Source organism: Anabrus simplex, chromosome 5, assembly GCF_040414725.1.
Source record: "Anabrus simplex isolate iqAnaSimp1 chromosome 5, ASM4041472v1, whole genome shotgun sequence".
In the NCBI taxonomy this organism is placed as follows: domain Eukaryota; kingdom Metazoa; phylum Arthropoda; class Insecta; order Orthoptera; family Tettigoniidae; genus Anabrus; species Anabrus simplex.
Genome location: NC_090269.1, coordinates 74,403,151 through 74,424,713, shown reverse-complemented (window position 1 = coordinate 74,424,713; position 21,563 = coordinate 74,403,151). Strand labels below are relative to the sequence as shown.

At 38.9% G+C, this 21,563-nt stretch overlaps 1 protein-coding gene across 2 annotated transcripts in view; it reads right to left on the bottom strand.

The window, feature by feature from the left end:
• The window catches only part of LOC136873753 (trypsin-1-like), a 44,069-nt gene that overhangs the window by 16,077 nt on the left and 6,429 nt on the right, over window positions 1–21,563 (bottom strand). Inside the window, exons 1-3 of one of the 2 annotated variants that reach the window (XM_067146940.2) lie at window positions 18,282–18,420; window positions 17,527–17,609; window positions 2,669–2,757 (exon numbers count right to left, since the gene is read on the bottom strand). In XM_067146940.2, the coding sequence (XP_067003041.2) occupies window positions 2,669–2,757; window positions 17,527–17,609; window positions 18,282–18,327 (218 nt within the window). In that variant the 5' untranslated portion in view covers window positions 18,328–18,420. Of the gene's footprint in view, window positions 1–2,668; window positions 2,758–17,526; window positions 17,610–18,281; window positions 18,421–21,563 lie in introns of those variants that run through there. The other variant, XM_067146941.2, reaches the window with a different exon arrangement.

Genomic DNA, 21,563 nt, shown 5'->3' with positions numbered 1-21,563 from the left:
GCACTGGTCTCCATCTTGACGCACTTACGCAATTTCCTTCCATTTCTGTGCGGTATTAGACCTGAAATTCATGCACCGAACGATCTCTTAAGTAAAAACCACTCAAATCAAATGATCCAAATTTTCACATTGACTGGTGAATAGTTTTTCGATTTTTTACTGCCTACCCCCAATGCGAATATAAATCACAAAAATTCTAACCTGAATTCTTTGTTTTTTGATATCGTATTATGTTGAATTTCCTACATGATATTCTTCCATTAATCTCCCACTAACGCCCTTTTCCATTTTATTCATAGATTCTAGCTTTTACTTCAGTGTCAGAACATTTCTTTTACACTTCAAGGACTTGCCCATTCTGCTGCAATTATGCACTCGTTTACATGAAGCACATTCATGCTGTTGGCGATTGATGTATTGACAATATGCGTCCCATAAACCGAACTGTTGGCCATACCATGAGCGGATCTATTGACAATGACGGGAACAATAATGGCTATCGAAGTTTGGAGTGCAACCGATCAGAAGTGACACGAAATTTCCGACTCTCGCGGGCTGCTCTTTATATTCTTTAACATTATGGAATTATTATTGTGCCCGCGAGTGAACGTGCCGTTAGTTTGAGAGTGACAGTTAGTGGAGTGCCGGATAAAAGGGCAGTACTTCACCATTGTGGCTTTTTCACACAGACTGGTTCCTCTAACGCCAAGTTAATTTCTTTGGTGGTTGTTTTGTCACTAAACCAATACTGTATTTTGATCCCCTGTGATCTATCTCTCTTACTGTCTGTATCGTTAGAGTTATCATTTATGAATAACCACGGCAACTCGACAGGAAATGGTAGGCAAAATTTCCCTCACTCTTTAACGGAGCATTCATTCGAAAGACTTTCCTTGGTCTATCTATGCATATTCTAACGGTTTTATTGTAGTCCTAGTTCGTTACAAAAAAGACGTTTTATATGCTAATATGTTTAATTAAAAACGAATTTAAAAGATTAAAATTTGCGTTATGGGAACCATAGGTTAAAAAATGTCAATTTTTGTTTTAGAGCTTAAAGGAATCTCTAATTTCCCTGAAGTATTACGTGTATCAATTATTGTACTGAAGTTAAATTAGAAAACCAAACCAAACCCCATGACACTACAGCCCTTGAAGGGCCTTGGCCTACCAAGCGACCACTGTTCAGTCCGAAGGCCTGCAGATTACGAGGTGTCGTGTGGTCAGCACGACGAATACTCTGCTTGGCTTTCTAGACCGGGGCCGCTATCTCACCGTCAGATAGCTCCTCAATTCTAATCACGTAGGCTGAGTGGACCTCCGGGTGAGAGGCAAGCACGCTAGTCCTACACCACGGGGTCGGCAAAGTTAAATTAGAGGCAATAAAATTAAGTTTAAACATAACTCTGCACTCTGAATATCATTAGATATCATTAGTCAAACATTCTTTTTGGATTTTCCGTAAGTCGTACTTTTTGAAACTTTGTATAATTTTCTCTCAGGAACTGTCACATCAATATATTTGAAACTACGTAGTCTCTAATACACTATATAGTGGTATGTTCCGAACTGTCAGCGGAGAGATGGCGTGGAATGACATTAGTAGACGAATAACTTTGAGTGGCGTCTTTAAAAGTAGGAAAGATCACAATATGAAAATAAAGTTGGAATTCAGGAGGACAAATTGGGGCAAATATTCATTTATAGGAAGGGGAGTTAGGGATTGGAATAACTTGCCAACGGATATGTTCAATAAATTTCCAATTCCTTTGAAATCATTTAAGAATAGGGTAGGAAAATAACAGATAGGGAATCTGCCACCTGGGCGACTGCACTAAATGCAGATCAGTATTGATTAATTGATGGATAGATATGCTTGTTGAAGTAAATTTCATCAGATATCTTGATTAGTTCAAGAAGGCCAGTTTGAAGAGCATTGAAAAGTTTACAGGAAATTTCAGTTTTCAACTAGGATATAACAAATAATCATTCCCCAACTCCTATAAACAATAGTCCAATAATTTTACTTCAGCAGCTCAAAAAAAAAAAAAAAAATATTATGCAAGCAAAGTTTCTTGGGTCTGGTTTCAGTATTTTCTCAGAGAGAGGTACATCAGTTAAGGAAAACTTTAACAATATTAAAAAAATATTATTCTTATAATGTTCTTTCTAATATGAAATATTAAACACAGAAGCGTCATAATCTACCGAAATAATAATGAATATATTATGAATACATAAAGAGAACATTCAAGGAAATACTTCTTTTAGCTTCAAAGATGTGTAACTGAAGATCGGAAGTTACATTATTCTATCGTTTTATACTTGACGGTTCCCTTAAGTAAAATAAACCAAGTTTCTAAGGGATCCATAGGAATTAAATTATATTTTCGTTACCGGTATATTTATAAAGAGATCGTACACGAAGAGTTACTTAAAACGTAATATGTTAAAGTGATTTAACTATCGCATCTGAATAAGCCGAAATGGATCACGAATTTTAGTCCAAAGAATCTTTTTGGAACACGGCATAAGGGTATTTTTACGAATATTATTATTTTAAATTTCACTGTCTGAGTAGTGAATAATACATAGTGATAAAATATCAAAATGAAGATCTTGAATTTAATTTAACACCCACTAAAATATTTTCCTGAACAGCACTTACCCATTGACGCAGTGAGCAGCTGTCAGAGCCCACGTAGTACTGATGATAGAAGCTCCACAGAGATGGATACCATAATACTGCAGTGACAGCTGTAAACAAACCATATCAACGAGAGTAGTATAATACACGGATTCGGCGGCCACCACCCCCACCGGCTCCCAGAGGCCACCTCCATCACCACCACAGCCAGAGGCCTCCCAGATGCCTCCTCAACCACCACCACAGCCAGAGGCCTCCCAGAGGTCTCCTCCACCACCCGCGGGAAATTTGAATTTGTAAACAAAGCCACGTGTTTTTTGACAGCCACGTGCTTTTTGACAGACAACAACGCATCGCTAACCTCACTGCTGCCATCTTGACGGGCCTAAACCTCAGTAGTACCAACTTAACCTAACTAGCGCGAGATAAACAAATCCACGTGCTTTTTGACAGCCACGTGCTTTTTTGACAGCTGTCATCCGCCATCTTTAAACCAGAGAGCACTGTGCTGCCCTCTTTATCGTAGTAGATGTAAATTCGTCACCTGTCATCGGCAGTGTTGCCATCTTGGCGGGCCTAAACCTTAGTGCTACCAACTTAACCTCACTACCGTGAGATAAACAAATCCACCTGCAGCTGACATCCGCCATCTTTAATCTATAGAGCACAGTGCTGCCCTCTTTAGCTACTTACCTTTGAAATGTGTTGGCGGATAATTTGAATAATGCTTTTTGACAGCAGCCATCTTGCATCGCAAACCTCAGTGCTGCCCTCTTTAGCTAGATACCTGTGGTGGCAGACAATTCCACGTGACAGCAGTCATCTTTGAGCACAGTGCTGCCCTCTTTGTGGTGGCGGTAAATTCCACGTACTCTACAAACTCACGTGCTTTTTTCTGACAGCTGTCATCCGCCATCTTGCATCACAAAGCTCAATGCTGCACTCTTTAGCTAGATACCTTTGAAATGTGGTGGCGGCAAATTCCACGTGCTCTTGTTTGGAAACAAACCCATGTGCTTTTCTGACAGCTGTCATCCACCATCTTTAATCCAGAGAGAACAGTGCTGCACTCTTTAGTTGAAATGTGGTGGTGGCAAATTCCACGTGCTCTTGTTTGGAAACAAAACCATGTGCTTTTCTGACAGCTGTCATCCACCATCTTTAATCCAGAGAGAACAGTGTCGCACTCTTTAGTTGAAATGTGGTGGCGGCAAATTCCACATGCTCTTGTTTGGAAACAAACCCATGTGCTTTTCTGACAGCTGTCATCCGCCATCTTTAATCTAGAGAGAACAGTGCCGCACTCTTTAGTTGAAATGTGGTGGCGGCAAATTCCACGTACTCTTGTTTGGAAACAAATTCTACGCGCTCTTCAGCTGTCATCCACCATCTTTAATCAAGAGAGCACCGTGCTGCCCCCTTTGTGGTGGCGGATAATTTAAAAAATTCTTTTCGACAAGCAGCCATATTTAATCCAGAGAGAACAGTGCTGCCCTCTTTAGCTACTTACCTTTGAGGCGGTTAATTTGAAAAATTCTTTTCGACAAGCAGCCATCTTTAATCCAGAGAGAACAGTGCTGCCCTCTTTAGCTACTTATCTTTGAGGCGGTTAATTTGAAAAATTCTATTTAACAAGCTGCCATCTTTAATGAAAAGAGCATCGTGGTGCTATCTTGCGGGTAAATTTTACGTCACAGCTGTCATCCACCATCTTGCATTGCTAACCTTAGTGCTGCCCTCTTTAGCTACTTACCTTTGAAAAAAATCTATTTGACAAGCTGTCACCCGCCATCTTGCATCGCAAATCTCAGTGCTGCACTCTATGTGGTGGCGGATAATTTGAAAAATCTTTTTGACAAGCAGCCATCTTTAATCAACAGAGCACCGTGCTGCCATCTTTAGCTACCGCCATCTTACATCGCTTACCTCGCTGCTGCACTCTTTAGTTGAAATGTGGTGGCGGTAAATTCGAACAAGTTTAATCACGCATCGGGAAAGCTAGAGTAAGCACGTGCTGCAGTGATGACGTCATCATGCATGTTTAGACTTGTCCGTTTTCTTAAGAGTAAGTCGGTGTAAAGGAATGCAATAAGTATGCATCATAAAAACAAGAGTTTGCATGTGCTGCAGTGATGACGTTATTGTGCATGTTTAAATCCGTTCGTTGACTAAAAGCTTTAGTCTTCGAGAAACAGTGATAGAGAGTGGAGTACAAACATGACGAAAACATTAATAGTTGATGTGCAAGGCTTTAAAGTAAACGGAAACAAATTTGTGTTTAAAGAGGTGGCTGTGTTAGACTGCAGTGTGTTGTGGGCACCAAAACTTGTTAGTTTAGTATTTAGTCCACCGTTCCCTTACTGTTTTCAAACAGATGAAGATAAAAAGCAGACTCAGTGGATTGAAAACAATTTAGGTATGAAGTGGGAAGAAAAAGGAATACCTTATCGTTTTCTACCTTTAATGATGAATGCACATTTGTCAAGAGCAGATCTTGTTCTTTTAAAGGGTTGTGAAAAGAAAGAATGGTTGCGTGATTTTCTACCGTCATCGTGTGAAGTTATCGACATGCATGAATTCGGGTGCCCATCATTTAAAACTCTTCCGAAAGAGCATAGTAGAGAAACAAGTAAACAGTCTTTACAACATGTATGCATGCTCTTTGATTGCTTGTGTTGCAGTGCATGCCGGGAAGTGAACAACATATGTAAACTGCAATGTCGAAATAACCTTAGTGTAAAAGAAACATTTGTAGAGTAAAGACATCATGTCATTTCTAACAGATACTAAGTGTAACGCAGTTGAAAAGGCGATCGTAAAGTTTTATGCATGCAAAAAGAAACTAAACACTTTTAGAGGAGAAGAGTTAAATGCATTACCAAAGGCAAGAAACGTGCTGGGAGAAAGATGAGGAAGCATGTTGGGCGTGGACTCATCAATAGAGTGATTGATCTTCTTTTCTTCGTGCTTCATCTCCCCTGCGGCCCTAGAATACGTTCGCCTTACATGCTGCCTGCATAGAGTATGTCGTGTAACTGTTAAAATCTGCTTCGTAAAGTTATGCTGTGTGTGTGTGTGTTATTACCTAGTGCTTTAGCTGCTCAGAAGAATATAGCAGCACTTGTCGTTGTTGGTGTAATAAAACGAAAACTGAGTGACAAAGACCGTAAAATAAACAAAGGATAAAAATGTATATATATATATATATATTCTAAAATAAATATGAATTGTCAAAACATATTACAGGTGTTGTTTAATCCTACAGCATGTCCTAGGAGAGGTAGAGGATTAAAAGAAAACACACATAAGATTTAAAGTACATCCTCTTTATTAATCCATGAATTAAAGCTGTTATAAAAACCAAGCCATTTAACATACTGTTTATTGCCACGACGTCGAATAACACGTTCAACTAAATAGTGATCAGGATATTTTGTTTTCTGCAGTTCTTCGATGTAGAATCCTCCTTCAATAGGCTGTCCTCTGAGATCGCGAAGTTAATACGTAACTGGATTAGTAAGCTTAACACTTCTGATTTGAAAAATTTCAGTGCTCCAGTTAGGTGTGTATCCTTTTGCAAAGATAGACTTGTTTGCTGATGCGAACAAAATCACCTTCTTTAAAGCGATGGCGACGTGGATCAGCTGTTTTAATTACAAGATGAATAGCATTTATACGAGGTGTATTCTTTGTAACAAGACGTGGCTTTGTTCCGATAGTGCGATGAGGTGTATCGTTGTAGGTAGATAAAAGTCTAGGTAGCAGATCAATCCAACGATATGAACCTTGCGCTGTAAATTCTCGCCACATCATTGTTTTGAGTGTACGATTAAAGCGTTCTACAACACTTGCCTTGAGATTGCTGAACGTAGAGTAGTGTTGAATGCCAAGTAACTTGAGGTAAGAAGAAAAATCCTTGTTGTAAAACTCTTTACCTTGATCAGTTTGAAGAAGCCTTGGGCAGCGTTTCGATTCTTCAACAATATGTTTAAACGCTTCTTTAACTTGAGCTGCTGTTTTAGAACGCTCGGGTTGTGCAAAAGCAAACTTCGAGTACACATCGATAACAGTAAGTAGATACTTATACCCCTTATTACTAGAGGCATATGGAATCATTTCTACTAAGTCTGCTTGCCAGAGACCATCTTTTCCTCGTGTAATAACGCGTCTGCGACAGTAGGTGCGACGTGCTGGTTTATGTAACTCATGTGCGATGTTTTCCTTTACAGGTGAGATCTTCTCTTGACGAGCCATTACAAAATAATACCGGCATAACGTAGTTCTCTTTCTATTTCTAGAATTTCTGATCCGTGACCAGTGTGACCAGCCTCTTGCGATGCTCTTAAAAGTTGTAATCGTTCAACGAGTAAGTTTGGGTCATTCCAGTATCTTACATCCACATACGGCAACAAAGGCTTGTAGATAACATCAAGACTACGTGCAGTCGGAAACAGCTTAGAAATAAACTCACGATACTTGTAACTCTTACTCGCATTTACAGCTTCTGTTCTCTTGTAATTACGTCGTGTTGCGTCAGTAGCAAAAAGTATTGCTTTATATTTTTTAAGATCATCTTGTAAAATTATATCCTTGTCAGGTATTCGTGAGAAAAGAAGTTCTAAGAGTCCTTTCGTAGGTTTATAGGTAACACCTTTTACAATGAGTTTGTTGTTATTAATCTTAACATTTGAATTTCCTATCCGGAAACAGTCATCTTCGTAGCGAATACCGTAGGTAGTGTCAGTTTGTCCTGTAAAACGTTTTTCTATATAAGGTGCAAAGAGAGATCCATAGGTATCTTGAATAAAAGTTCTAAACTGATTGCGATACTCTGCTGTAATCATAACCTCAGACAAAGATGGTAGATTTTGCGTCGATGTAGTAGGTGTTTCAGCAATAACATCTGTAGTTAAAAACTCAACACGCTTAGATGGTGATGTATCATTAAGTTCTTCTTCTTCTTCCTTATCTTCCTCTTCTTGATCTACATCCTGCTTCTTCTCTTCCTTATCTTGTTTATGCTTTTCTTCTTCATGCTTCTCTTTATGATATGATGTTTGCATAGAAGCAAAACTTGAAGTAGACTGCGGTTATGAAGTAGAATTAAAATTTTTTTTGAGTGGTGTACATAGTTGTGTTTTTAAAAATAAATCCGTGTCTGCTTGAATACGTTTAAGCTCCTTAAATTTCCGTCGAATATTGTTTCGAGCTTGGATGATATGTTTTGTGATCTCCTTGCTAGATGTTAACATGATGATGGTTTTTAATCAAGTAGTTACTGTAATTCTGTGTTAATGCATATAAAATGATCGAAACCCATGCGATATCGTCCATGCTGTACATCACTTTCTTTATCAATAACTAAAAAGCTGTAACGGTGTAATGACCAACATTTAGCACACATACGTTTAAAGTCATCGAATGGCATATCAGTGTTAACATGATCGTTATACACATGTCGCATGTTGCGCACATCTTGCCGAAAAAGCACAATAACATTTGCGTTGTCGCGTATCAACTGCTTAGGCACACGAGAATAGGTTTGGCACAAATAGATGCAATCAACATATTTATGCCGACCCATACTAAAGAATGCACGAATAACGTTTTGCTGTTCTGTTACGACATCATCAAAGGTCATAAGAGAATTAGGAAGCACATCGTCTGGTGATGGTACTTGCTCATGCGAATTAAATTTAAAATATCTTATTCCATCTTTAACTAGATCGTGCATTACAGTTTGTAGAATAGTATATAGCGGCTGATAGAGTGACTTTGCGAAAACGTAAATATTCTCGAAGCGTACACCATTTACAGAAGTAATAAGTGTGAGTAAAAGATTTGTTTTCCCGCATCCCGACGGGCCTGATATAATACATCGAACAGTAAAAGGAAACAACGTTCCATGACGTTTTCCTGTAGTTGTACTAGAACTAGGTAAGAGATGTGGTACAATGTCGGTAACAGGTAGCGTGTCTTGCTGCTTTATAATCTTCATGATAACTGAATCATAAAGTACGTAATAGTAATATATATATTAAACGAAACAAGAGGTAACGGTTAGTTTATGATTTGCTCTTGACTAGTAAAGTCGTGGCCAGCATGGTAAAACAACGATATCCAAACGACATGAAGAAGAAGAAGAAAGTAAAAACTGTTGGATGGAAAGATGTTATAAAGGCTGCGCAAAAAGCTATTCGAGGGGAATACAATCCTCGTGTAGCTATTACTAAAGCGTTAAGCGCAGCAAGAGCGAGAATTTCTCCAAAGTGCAGAGCAATATTTAGTAAACGTGCACGAATTATTCCTGTACCAAAACGAGGAGGATTTCTTCCTGCGCTGTTTGCTGGCTTAGCAGCTTTAGGGTCATTGCTAGGTGGTGCTAGTGCTGTAGCGAGAACTGTCAAAGCTGTAGAAGAAGCGAAACAACAGTTGAAAGAGAGTGAACGTCATAACAAGACGATGGAGGCAATTGCGTTACGAGGCAAAGGTATGAACATGAAGCTAGCGCCATACAAGAAAGGGCTTGGTATCTACATTTCTCCAAAAACGTCTACTGAATGCACTGCCATATCGAGCTCTAACGCATGAAGATTTTACATTTGCTAAACAACTAGGAATTCATTATTTTCGAGGAGTGTATATGCGCGATCAACTACCAGCACGCCCACGTGAACGTGAAAGTGCCGTAATTAACTTGGACGACAGTCGTGGACCTGGAACTCATTACGTTGCTTATGTAAAACGTAAATCTAAAGTATGGTATTTTGATAGCTATGGAGACTTACCTCCTCCTTTTGAGCTCATACGTTATTTTGGAAGCAGTGCGGACATTGTTTACAATAAAAACCGTGTGCAAAACTTTAATACACGCATGTGCGGACGATTATGTCTTATGTTCTTATATCAAACCCAGACAGTAGAGAAAGTGCATTAGTGTCTACGTGATGACGAACAGTGAAAGAACGTTTGCTGTACGTGGAGAAGGACCTGAAACAACCGTCTATTTTAATCCACCAATCGAACTTAGTTATCAGCCGCAGAGTCTTGGACTAGTATCGTTTGAGAGCTACAATAAAATCTACAATGTGCGTGATGGTGTAAACAAGTTCAATTACGATGAGTATGTGCTAACACTACCCTCAGGTAGTTATACAGTAGACGATATTCACGACTATATTGAAAGTACGTTAATTGATCAGTTTGGGGAAGATAGTTTTAGTAATCATAATTACAAGTTCTCAATCACTATAAGCAACATTACACATAAATGTGTTATTGAAACATCATTTAAGATTGACTTCAAATCACAACCTGATTCGATTGGACCACTGCTTGGATTTTCATCGAGGGAGCTCCTACCGAACGTACGTTACGAGTCTGATCAACCTATAAAACTCTTCGATGATTATAATGTGAACATTACTTGTAATATTATTACAGACTTGAATAGTAATCTACAACCTTCGCACGTCCTGCACGACTTTATTGTTACAGAGGAACGTGGATATACTATTTGTGAGAAACCAGCAGTAGTTCTTTATCATCCTGTGTCTGTAAAACACATTAGCAACATTACTCTTAGACTTGTAAATAAACATAATCAGCTTATTCATTTAGATCAGCACGCGTACGTAGCATACAAACTACATCTTAAACCAGTATGAAAACCATCTATAAAACACGGTGTACATTCCGAAGACATACTACATGTGTGCAGAGACTCATCGAGTTAACAGATATCCATAAGCAGATACTCCAAGATTTAGGATATACACTACTACAACAGAATGGAAGAAATGCTAGACATTACGAATACAGTAGAAAGTCGTGAAGGTGTAGTACGAAGTGAGCTTCATTCCTATCAACCTTTCACGTTTGGATTAAATAACAATAATGAAATTCATTTTATTATTAATCAACAAGATGTTTACACCTTACCACACGAAAGCTACCTCTATATTGAAGGACGACTAGAAAAGTCAGATGGAAGTGGACCAAGCACTTCACAACTAAACAACCATGCTCTAGCTTTTCTCTTTTCTGAAGCGCGATATGAAGTAAATAATGTTGAAATAGATCGAACAAGTGCAATGAAACTCTACCCTTCTTTCTGTGATGAAGAAAGTAATCTTTTGCGGATGGCTGGATGGTATCCAAAAGCTACTAACAACTGGATGATTAATGAGGATGGAACTTTTACGGGTATGTTATCACTGAAACATATTTTTGGATTCGCAGAAGACTTTACACGTATTATAATCAACGCAAAACAAGAGCTTATTCTAATCCGTGATCGAAGTGATTACAATTCTCTTAAAGCAGTAGAAACACCAGTAGAATCGAAAATAACACTGCATCGTATACTGTGGCGGATTCCACATGTAACCTTATCTGATCGCGAAAAACTTCGATTGCTGAAGATTGTAGAAAATGATACACCATTACCTATACGTTTTAGGAGTTGGGAGCTGCATGAATATCCTGTGTTACCACCTACAAACAAGCATAGCTGGGCTGTTAAAACATCACGTTTTACTGAGAAGCCCTTGTACATTATTTTTGGATTTCAAACTAATCGTAAATTCAATCACGAAAAAGATAGCTCACTGTTTGATCACTGTAAATTAAGACACGTTAGACTATATCTCAACGGAATTACGTATCCCTACGAAAACATCGACATTAACTTTGAGAAAAATAAGTTTGGGATGCTCTATGTCATGTTTTGTAAATTTCAACCATCGTATTATCAGAAAGAAGATCGTCCGCTATTTACACCTCAAGAATTTAAAAATAAAGCACCGATTGTAGTTATAGACTGCTCTTATCATGAAGAATCTATAAAAGAATCTCCAGTTGATATTCGTTTAGAATTTGAAACATCTGAAAACATTCCGGCTAACACAGCAGCCTATTGTCTTATTATTCATATGAGTGATGTTACTTACCATCCGCTAATGAATATTGTTACGAGACTATAAATAAGAATAGATCTTTATCATTTTCATTAGTGTGTGCTTCGACATCGTACGCTATGGAACAAAACTGTAAATGTGCATGCTGTTTGCATGCTCATACGCAACATCTTATTTAACTTTCACGAGTGAGTGAGGCTATTACGATGTTCTATAAACATAGATCGTCGATGCCGAAACATCTTATTCAATACTTACCACCAGGATATTTATATACGTACGCTGCCTTTTACGTACATAATTTTTGGTACATCCTTCCTCTACACAGTAAGATGTCGATCGAAGTAGCTTTATGCAGAACTTGTGAACGACATTACAAGCATCGAGGAGGAAATGGTGATGATGATTGGGATGGACCAAATCCGAGGATTGAACACTGTACACAGTGTATGAATGAACTTTCTCTAGTACCTCATGATGATGATGATTCCGAAAAGGAATAACAACAAGGTAAGAAGTATATGATCTTCTCTGTAAAGCATAACATACTTAGTATAATATATTTCTAAATGTTTTGTTTAATTTGAATGTTGCAGAAGGCATTTCAGAAGCATACGTTGTTAAGAAGCACACCAACCTTGTCAGCAGCAAAAACGAACACTGTTGTAGTACATTTGTAAATAAATATTTGATCGCATTCAAAAATGTTGTACTTATTGCATTGCTTTACACCGACTTACTCTTAAGAAAAACGATCAGGTCTAAACATGCATAATGACGTTATCACTGCAGTACGTGCTTACTCTAGCTCCCCCGATGCATGATTAAACTTGTTCGAATTTACCGCCACCACATTCCTTTACACTGACTTACTCTTAAGAAAACAGACAAGTCTAAACATGCATGATGACGTCATCACTGCAGCACGTGCTTACTCTAGCTTTCCCGATGCGTGATTAAACTTGTTCGAATTTACCGCCACCACATTTCAACGAAAGAGTGCAGCAGCGAGGTAAGCGATGTAAGATGGCGGTAGCTAAAGATGGCAGCACGGTGCTCTGTTGATTAAAGATGGCTGCTTGACAAAAAGATTTTTCAAATTATCCGCCACCACATAGAGTGAAGCACTGAGATTTGCGATGCAAGATGGCGGGTGACAGCTTGTCAAATAGATTTTTTTTCAAAGGTAAGTAGCTAAAGAGGGCAGCACTAAGGTTAGCAATGCAAGATGGTGGATGACAGCTGTGACGTAAAATTTACCCGCAAGATAGCACCACGATGCTCTTTTCATTAAAGATGGCAGCTTGTTAAATAGAATTTTTCAAATTAACCGCCTCAAAGATAAGTAGCTAAAGAGGGCAGCACTGTTCTCTCTGGATTAAAGATGGCTGCTTGTCGAAAAGAATTTTTCAAATTAACCGCCTCAAAGGTAAGTAGCTAAAGAGGGCAGCACTGTTCTCTCTGGATTAAAGATGGCTGCTGGTCGAAAAGAATTTTTCAAATTATCCGCCACCACAAAAGAGGGCAGCACGGTGCTCTCTTGATTAAAGATGGTGGATGACAGCTGAAGAGCGCGTAGAATTTGTTTCCAAATAAGAGCACGTGGAATTTGCCGCCACCACATTTCAACTAAAGAGTGCGGCACTGTTCTCTCTGGATTAAAGATGGCGGATGACAGCTGTCAGAAAAGCACATGGGTTTGTTTCCAAACAAGAGCATGTGGAATTTGCCGCCACCACATTTCAACTAAAGAGTGCGACACTGTTCTCTCTGGATTAAAGATGGTGGATGACAGCTGTCAGAAAAGCACATGGGTTTATTTCCAAACAAGAGCACGTGGAATTTGCCACCACCACATTTCAACTAAAGAGTGCAGCACTGTTCTATCTCGATTAAAGATGGTGGATGACAGCTGTCAGAAAAGCACATGGGTTTGTTTCCAAACAAGAGCACGTGGAATTTGCCGCCACCACATTTCAAAGGTATCTAGCTAAAGAGTGCAGCACTGAGGTTTGTGATGCAAGGTGGCGGATGACAGCTGTCAGAAAAAAGCACGTGAGTTTGTAGAGTACGTGGAATTTGCCGCCACCACAAAGAAGGCAGCACTGTGCTCAAAGATGACTGCTGTCACGTGGAATTGTCTGCCACCACAGGTATCTAGCTAAAGAGGGCAGCACTGAGGTTTGCGATGCAAGATGGCTGCTGTCAAAAAGCATTTTTCAAATTATCCGCCACCACATTTTAAAGGTAAGTAGCTAAAGAGGGCAGCACTGTGCTCTATATATTAAAGATGGCGGATGTCAGCTGCAGGTGGATTTGTTTATCTCACGCTAGTGAGGTTAAGTTGGTAGCACTAAGGTTTAGGCCCGCCAAGATGGCAGCACTGTCGGTGACAGGTGACGAATTTACATCTACTTCGATAAAGAGGGCAGCACAGTGCTCTCTGGTTTAAAGATGGCGGATGACAGCTGTCAAAAAAGCACGTGGCTGTCAAAAAGCACGTGGATTTGTTTATCTCGCGCTAGTTAGGTTAAGTTGGTACTACTGAGGTTTAGGCCCGTCAAGATGGCAACAGTGAGGTTAGCGATGCGTTGTTCTGTCAAAAAGGCACGTGGCTGTCAAAAAACACGTGGCTTTGTTTACCTCGCGCTAGTTAGGTTAAGTTGGTACTACTGAGGTTTAGGCCCGTCAAGATGGCAGTACTGAGGTTAGCGATGCGTAGTTGTCGATGACAGCTGTCAAAAAGCACGTGGCTTTGTTTACAAATTCAAATTTCCCGCGGGTGGTGGAGGAGACCTCTGGGAGGCCTCTGGCTGTGGTGGTGGTGGAGGAGGCCTCTGGGAGGCCTCTGGCTGTGGTGGTGGTGGAGGTGGCCTCTGGGAGCCGGTGGGGGTGGTGGCCGCCGAACTGTCCAATTATACTACTAACGAGTTAGTAGTAAATCGTCATCCTTCCGGAATATTGAAGATAAAGGAAGATATGTTATTTCATCCACTACAATGGAGTTAAAAAATACACAGTATTAACATATATGTCCATTTCTTCTTGAGTTTACGTTAAAATTTGCCTCTACAAAATCTATTAAAATATATTTTCTTCATTAAATTAATTACTACCTTGATACTGGTGCGGAACAAACAAAGACACTGCAGAAGGAAACGAACTCGTGCATCCTTATAATTTTGCATTTACTATAAAAATTCAACACATTTCACCTGCTATTTTGAAACATTGTTCTTTCTAAAGACTAAGCAAATAAGGTAATTTCACGCTACTACACTCACTTCCCATTTTTTGCATGAAGCAACACTGCACTGTCTTTCCTCAGATCTTAGCCACCTCTTCTCCACACATCGTCGTCACACCCGATTCATTTCCTAGCTTGCTATAGGCCTGCCTACTGTATACGCCGTACGTCAGTGTTCAACCGTTCATTTCTCGTGCCTGGCGCGAGACTATGAATTCTCTCCAGCTGAGACCTAGGATTTGTTGTACATTAGCCTCTATTAGAAGCTTTTGCCGGGATTTAATCATAATTGCGTAGCCAGTTTGTATGCACGCTTAAGGGAGGGTGAGACTGAATGATGTATTTAAATATATCGATTAGTTATATAATTGCCATCAGTATCGCTAACTCATATAGATGATCACTATCCTATGTACAAATAATGCATATTGTACATTACTTGCTTTCATTACCATAGATTATTACCCTCCGTAATATAGTTATTACATAATTTTAGTCTATAAGTGACAATATTTCCCATTTTTCACTGCAGTTAAGTGTAAAAGCGTCTATACGCCCACCACAACCACCATCACCACCATCACTATCACCACCACCACCATCATCATCATCATCATCATCGCCTAGTGACCTTAGTCCAAACTGTAAACAAGACTGAAGGGGGAGGGGTGAGACATCTTACTTCGCCATTGATAAATAAATAAATAAATAAATAAATAAATAAATAAATAAATAAATAAATAAATAAATAAATAAATAAATAAATAAATAAATAAATAAATAAATAAATTCTTATTAATTTGCTATCCAACTTCGCGAATTTGCCCATCCATAGTACTGATGAACACAGAAAATTATATGAAAAGGATTTCAGCGAGTTTCAGAAACGGTGGACTATACAGATACTCACTTTGATAGTTTTAATGAAGTCACAATAGTTCTGTATAACACCGTTTATAGTTGCATTGCTTGCATTCATTAAAATATTCGTACTTGATGAAATTAAATCGTCGTTTCCCACGGAAACTTAATCTTGATATGAAAGTCAAAGGCAGATTTTTATACAAGTGGAAGTATATAATGAAAGATTTGAGACTGAAGATTTTAGAAAATATTCTTTGAAGCTTAATTAGTCCTTCAGTTTTCAATTAATTTCAATAATGATGATTATGATTTTACAGATCCCAGAGTATCAGAATTTTGCTCTGGAAGAAATTCTTTAACATACCAAAATATCTACAGATATAAATCGCATGCATTTAAGAACTTTTACATTGAAATTGTTTATAACTGATTTTGTTTTTCTTTATTTTTATTATTGAAAACGCGTACATGCCGTGCAGAATACCATTATATTACATTTACATTACTTTCGTTTGCTATAAGCTACGATCGATTTCTCTCTATTCCTGCATTTTACAATATAGTATCTATCACAGAATTCCAAGCACAAATCACACACATACATTCGTCATTTAGTTCATGAAATAATTTGTTGCAGCACACCTTGTGGTGAAAACCACGGATCGCCAATCTCGTCGTCACGTGTCGCATATCATGATTAGCTTCCATCCAGGCCTTTCTTGCATAGCAGATGTTGCATAGAAGTCCTCCGATATGTTGTTTTTCTTCTCATGCAGATCCTGTATAAGCTGTTTGAAGCTGGTACTAGCTGGAAGTATGAGCTCACATCCCAGATCCTCTATTAACAAGGTCTCCCTGGTAAGCTCATACACTAGCCTCGATCTCGCATTCTGCGGGACTCCTAAAATTCTCTTCAGGTATCTAGCCTTTCTTCTTCTTCTTCTTCTTCTTCTTCTTCTTCTTCTTCTTCTTCTTCTTCATGTGCCATGTCCTCGCAGAACGTTGGCGATAAGTAGCATGATCTGTTGTTTGTTCATAGCTGTTCTGAACAGTGTAAGCTTTGTCACCCCAAACCACTGGCTCAAGTTGCCGAGCCATGATGTACTACTACTCCCCGGACCACGTTTTCCATTAATTTTCCCTTGGAGTATTACTTGCAGAAGGTGGTATTTAGAGTTCCGCATCATATGACCAAAGTATTCTAGTTTCCTTCTCTTGATGGTAGTGAGAATTTCTGGTTCTTTGTTCACACGGTGCAAAACGTCTATATTGGTCATTTTAGCTGTCCAAGGTATCTTCAGCATCCTTCGGTACGTCCACATTTCAAATGCTTGCAATCTCTTGCACATGGTCTCAGTGTCCATGCCTCAACACCGTATAACAGAATGCTGAAAACGTAGCACCGGAGTAGTCGTGTCCGTAGTGAAATGGAAAGGTCACGGCTTGTCAAAAGTTTCCTAAGTCTCTGAAAAGAAGTTCTGGCCTGCTCAGTTCTGCATCGGATCTCGTGAGCCTTTATTCGCTCCAATTCTTCCAGCTGTTTGTATGTGAGGTCCCCCAATGTTCCCTTACTACACTGTCCTACTCATGAGGCTTGCAGTGGTTTGCCTGATTCTAGGAACGGTGTGCCAATGCAATTGACGCATCCACGTCGCACTGGAACGAAGCACTGATCATTTCACGATTCAAGAAGCCTAAAGTGCTTGAATACTTTAAGGAATAGTTGGGTTAGCGATGAAGAAAATAAATATCATTGCTGTGTCGAACGTTTACCATACGTGTGAAATGGAAAGTTGGACAAGACATGTGCTGACAGTAACGTAATCTCTGTTCATGTTTAGGAGCTTTACCTGGTAAGGGTAGTCGGAGATATTGACTGTCTCACCACCAACAATCCTTCCATCCAGGCGTGGACGGACGGGGAGCCTTCCTCCTGAAATGAAATAAGGAAATTAGAAAATTAACCCTTGTATTTCATATAAGATTTTACGGATGTCTGTGTATATTTATCACCAAAAGTAAATGCGCATCTGAAAATCTTATCTTTACCGACTCTATCATAGTACAGTATACGCGTACGTACGAATATCAGGCGGTATATTTCTCTTGACTTCTAATAATCTATTCATAAAAATGATAAGAAATAATAAAATAAAGTAACTAAATTTTTCTTGAAATGTGATATATTCACAGCCGTAGATTCAGTTTTATACACCGTGCTTGTATTGCTTCCTTTAATTTTATGAAAGGTTTTCTATAGACAAGCGTGGTAAGGTAACAGAGGCACGATCTCTTTCATTAGAACCGATGCAAACTATATTTATGTTATAAAGTAAGATACATCAAAGGATTATTTAGCTGTACAACTGACTGAATTCCATTTTATTGCTGTCAATGACATTCTTCCATTTCAGGAGAAAATCTGTCACTTACCTAGAATAAAATTATTAGTTGCTATCCTATGGCTTTTCAGCGTAATATATCTCGGTTTCCCCTTGTGTAAGTTTTTATGGTTTCAAATATGGCATATGTTCGCTGTTACAGCAATTTATTTAAAACTGTATGAAATTGTATGCATGGACGGGTATCCTTGCACTCTACTCACCAAAACAGGAAGCTACCAAACACAACAGTACTACAGCAGTCAACATGTTTATTCTGTGGAGTACCTTACGAATCTACTGTGGACTGCCAGTATTGAATCTTATTTATAGTCAAGTTTGCCTGAATTTTTCATTTCTGGATTTCATTTTTATTCTCTCTGATTAAATTTAATTACCGTATCTCGAAGGTAAAATTTTGCTTGCACCTCATTTTTCTATTTCTACTTATTATTGATTACCTCTTATCGCCCTAACGATCACATTTGTTTATATCATTGAAATAATAAGGATATGAATGTGTTGCAATGGTGCTTAATCAATTACTGGGGAAATACTGAATGTCAAGTGGGTTTTCATTAAAAATACTCAGTGAGCATGTGTAAAACCTAGAAAAATAGTTGAGTTTAAATTCCAGGAAATGTTTATAACATCAACAAATAATTTTGTCCGTTATAAAAATGAGGTCCGCCTCTGTAGTGTAGTGGTTAGTGTGATTAGCTGCCACTCCAGGAGGCCCGGGTTCGATTCCTGGCTCTGCCACGACATTTCAAAAGTGGTACGAGGGCTGGAACCAGGTCAACTCAGCCTCGGGAGGTCAACTGAGTAGAGGTGGGTTCGATTCCCACCTCAGCCATCCTGGAACTGGTTTTCCGTGGTTTCCCACTTCCCCCAGGCAAATGCCAGGATGGTACCTAATTTAAGGTCACGGCCACTTCCGTCCCTCTTCCTTTTCTATCCCTTCCAATCTCCCCATCCCCCACCAAGGCCCCTGTTCAGCATAGCAGGTGAGGCCGCCTGGGCGAGGCACTGGTCGTCCTCCCCAGTTGTATCCGCCCAATGTCTCACACTCCAGGACACTGCCCTTGAGGCGGTAGAGGTGGGATCCCTCGCTGGGTCCGAAGGAAAAGCCAACCCTGGAGGGTAAACAGATTAAGATAAGAAGAAGATGAAAATGAGAATATTTGTCTCATATAAAGGCGATAACCGATTGACGTTTCTAGAAAATAGTTTTGGTGTAAATTCAGGCCTACGCACGTGAGAATATTGAACTGAAATTTCAACACTGTGGTTTGGATTCCGTGTAAAACTAGATGTCCCATGGCAGTGCTAAATAAACTGTTTTGTGACACTACAAGCTCATTATTTTCTTTAACTTCCATCTATTGGCCAGTGAGAAAGAGGCATTCATACCCTGTAAACATTTCAGTGCCTGAAATTTAGTTTTTTTTACTTTTCATTTAGTACTCAAAAATTTTTTTGTATACAAGTATCATAAATAATTTTGCGTTCCGAGTCAAACTTGAAGAACTTGAATTAAATTTTATAAAATACACACATCAAGACGCTAGAGTCCCGAGGGGCCATGGTGTGTGAAATGACAGCTGTTCAGCCCGAAGGCCTGCAGATTATAAGGTAACACGTGCTCAACGCAATGGATCCTCTCGGTTATTATTCTTGGTTTTATATACCGGAACCACTGTCAGCTAGCTCGTCAATTGTCCTCACTTAGGATGAGTAGATCTCGAAACCAGCCCTAAGATAATGGTTAGATCGCTGACCTGGCCGGGAATCGTAATCGGGGCCTCCGTCTAAGAAACAGATTCACTATCTCTAGATCACAAGCGCGGCATTTTGTTATACACGACGCACATTTTTATATTATGTTTAATGTAATTTTTCAGATTGAACATGTTTAATGCATATAAATTTACACTTCTAAAAAATTATTAATCGAGTCTTTCAAAGATTCGCATCAATTTTCATCTATTTGGTTATCTGTGACGTCAAATTCTTTCATTATGTTGATTACACATATATGAGATGTTTCTTGAGTTTGGAAAGTACACACACTAATCATGGCTTTGCAGGCAAGTAATATATCTCACTTCAGTGAAGCGTAAAATACAGGGCCCCCTTTTCTTCGTAAACGCGAATCCTTGCCCATTGGCCTTTTGGGCAGTTAGGTCTAGGATGAGTCCTCCATTTTCTCTTCTGTTGATGCAAACTGTATCTGTTCGACGATTACTGGTAATATCTGAAACACAATGCAGCTCCTCATAAACTTCCAATTTTCTCAAACGTGCTGGCAGTTTACGATCGGACACTCAGACCCAGTAACTTCCATATGATCGTCGAATTAACATATCCCTTTACGACTTGAACATTTTCATAATGTTCATTAAAATACCTTTTGGGGGGTGGGAGGAGTTGGGAACAAGGTGAATAAAACAGACAAAGGTCAATAAATAAATAATTTTTGCTGTGCATGATCCGAAAATATACCAGTACAATAGATGCTTATTGAGAAAGAAAGGCTCTTGTCTGCCATTTGTAACGGTTCAAATCCCGTTACAAGATGATATCTGTATTTTTATTATTTTATTTGTGTTATTATTATTATTATTATTATTATTATTATTATTATTATTATTATTATTATTATGTCAGTTTTATTATTTTATCTGTGATATTATTATATTATCATTCCTATTCAATTCGATTCTGCAATGCTTGTCGCTTGTATGATTGTAGTTAAATGTATGCATATATGTGTGTGTGTGTAGATTAACACCAAAGACATGCACAGTGAGAATTGTTATATATCAGATGTTGGATGTGACATTGTTACATTGTGCAATACTGCTGGGATTTCTGTCAAGTCATCGCCACGTCATGGCTACGTCATCGTGAGTATTTAGCACTGCGCTCACGGTCTTGGACTTTCTTAGTGAACCCCAGAGGATTTCACCATTACATATATTATTTGTCGCGAGGTGGGAGTATATTATAACTATTTCTGGAGATTACGTATGTGTGCCATGCTATGCCTATATAAGATGGCTGCATATTGTAGCGTCAGTCATTATTCTACTGGAAGGAGAGGCACAGTTGGCCATTAAGTGAACGAAGATGGAGCGGCCTCAGTCAGTCAACGGGAGTCAATAGTTAAACGGAAGATGAAGAGAGAAGTGGACGGTGAACTGATGGAGTCATATAAGGACACACTTGCAAAGAAGTTACACCATACAGGCTTACAAAGAGGACATATGATACGGAGAAGAATCAGTCACATGGATACATCACCATATTAGGCGTGGCACATCTACAGTAAACACCAGATCTAAGGAATACGTCGTAATTACATTCAAAGTGTTCAAGGTACAGTCAAGTGAAACAGTGAGGGATATATTTTGTATAAATTGTTAAATGTCCGGTCAAGAAGAATTCAAATTCATGCCTAGTTTCTTTCAGTTGCAATGTCATAATTTCATATTCTCATCTGT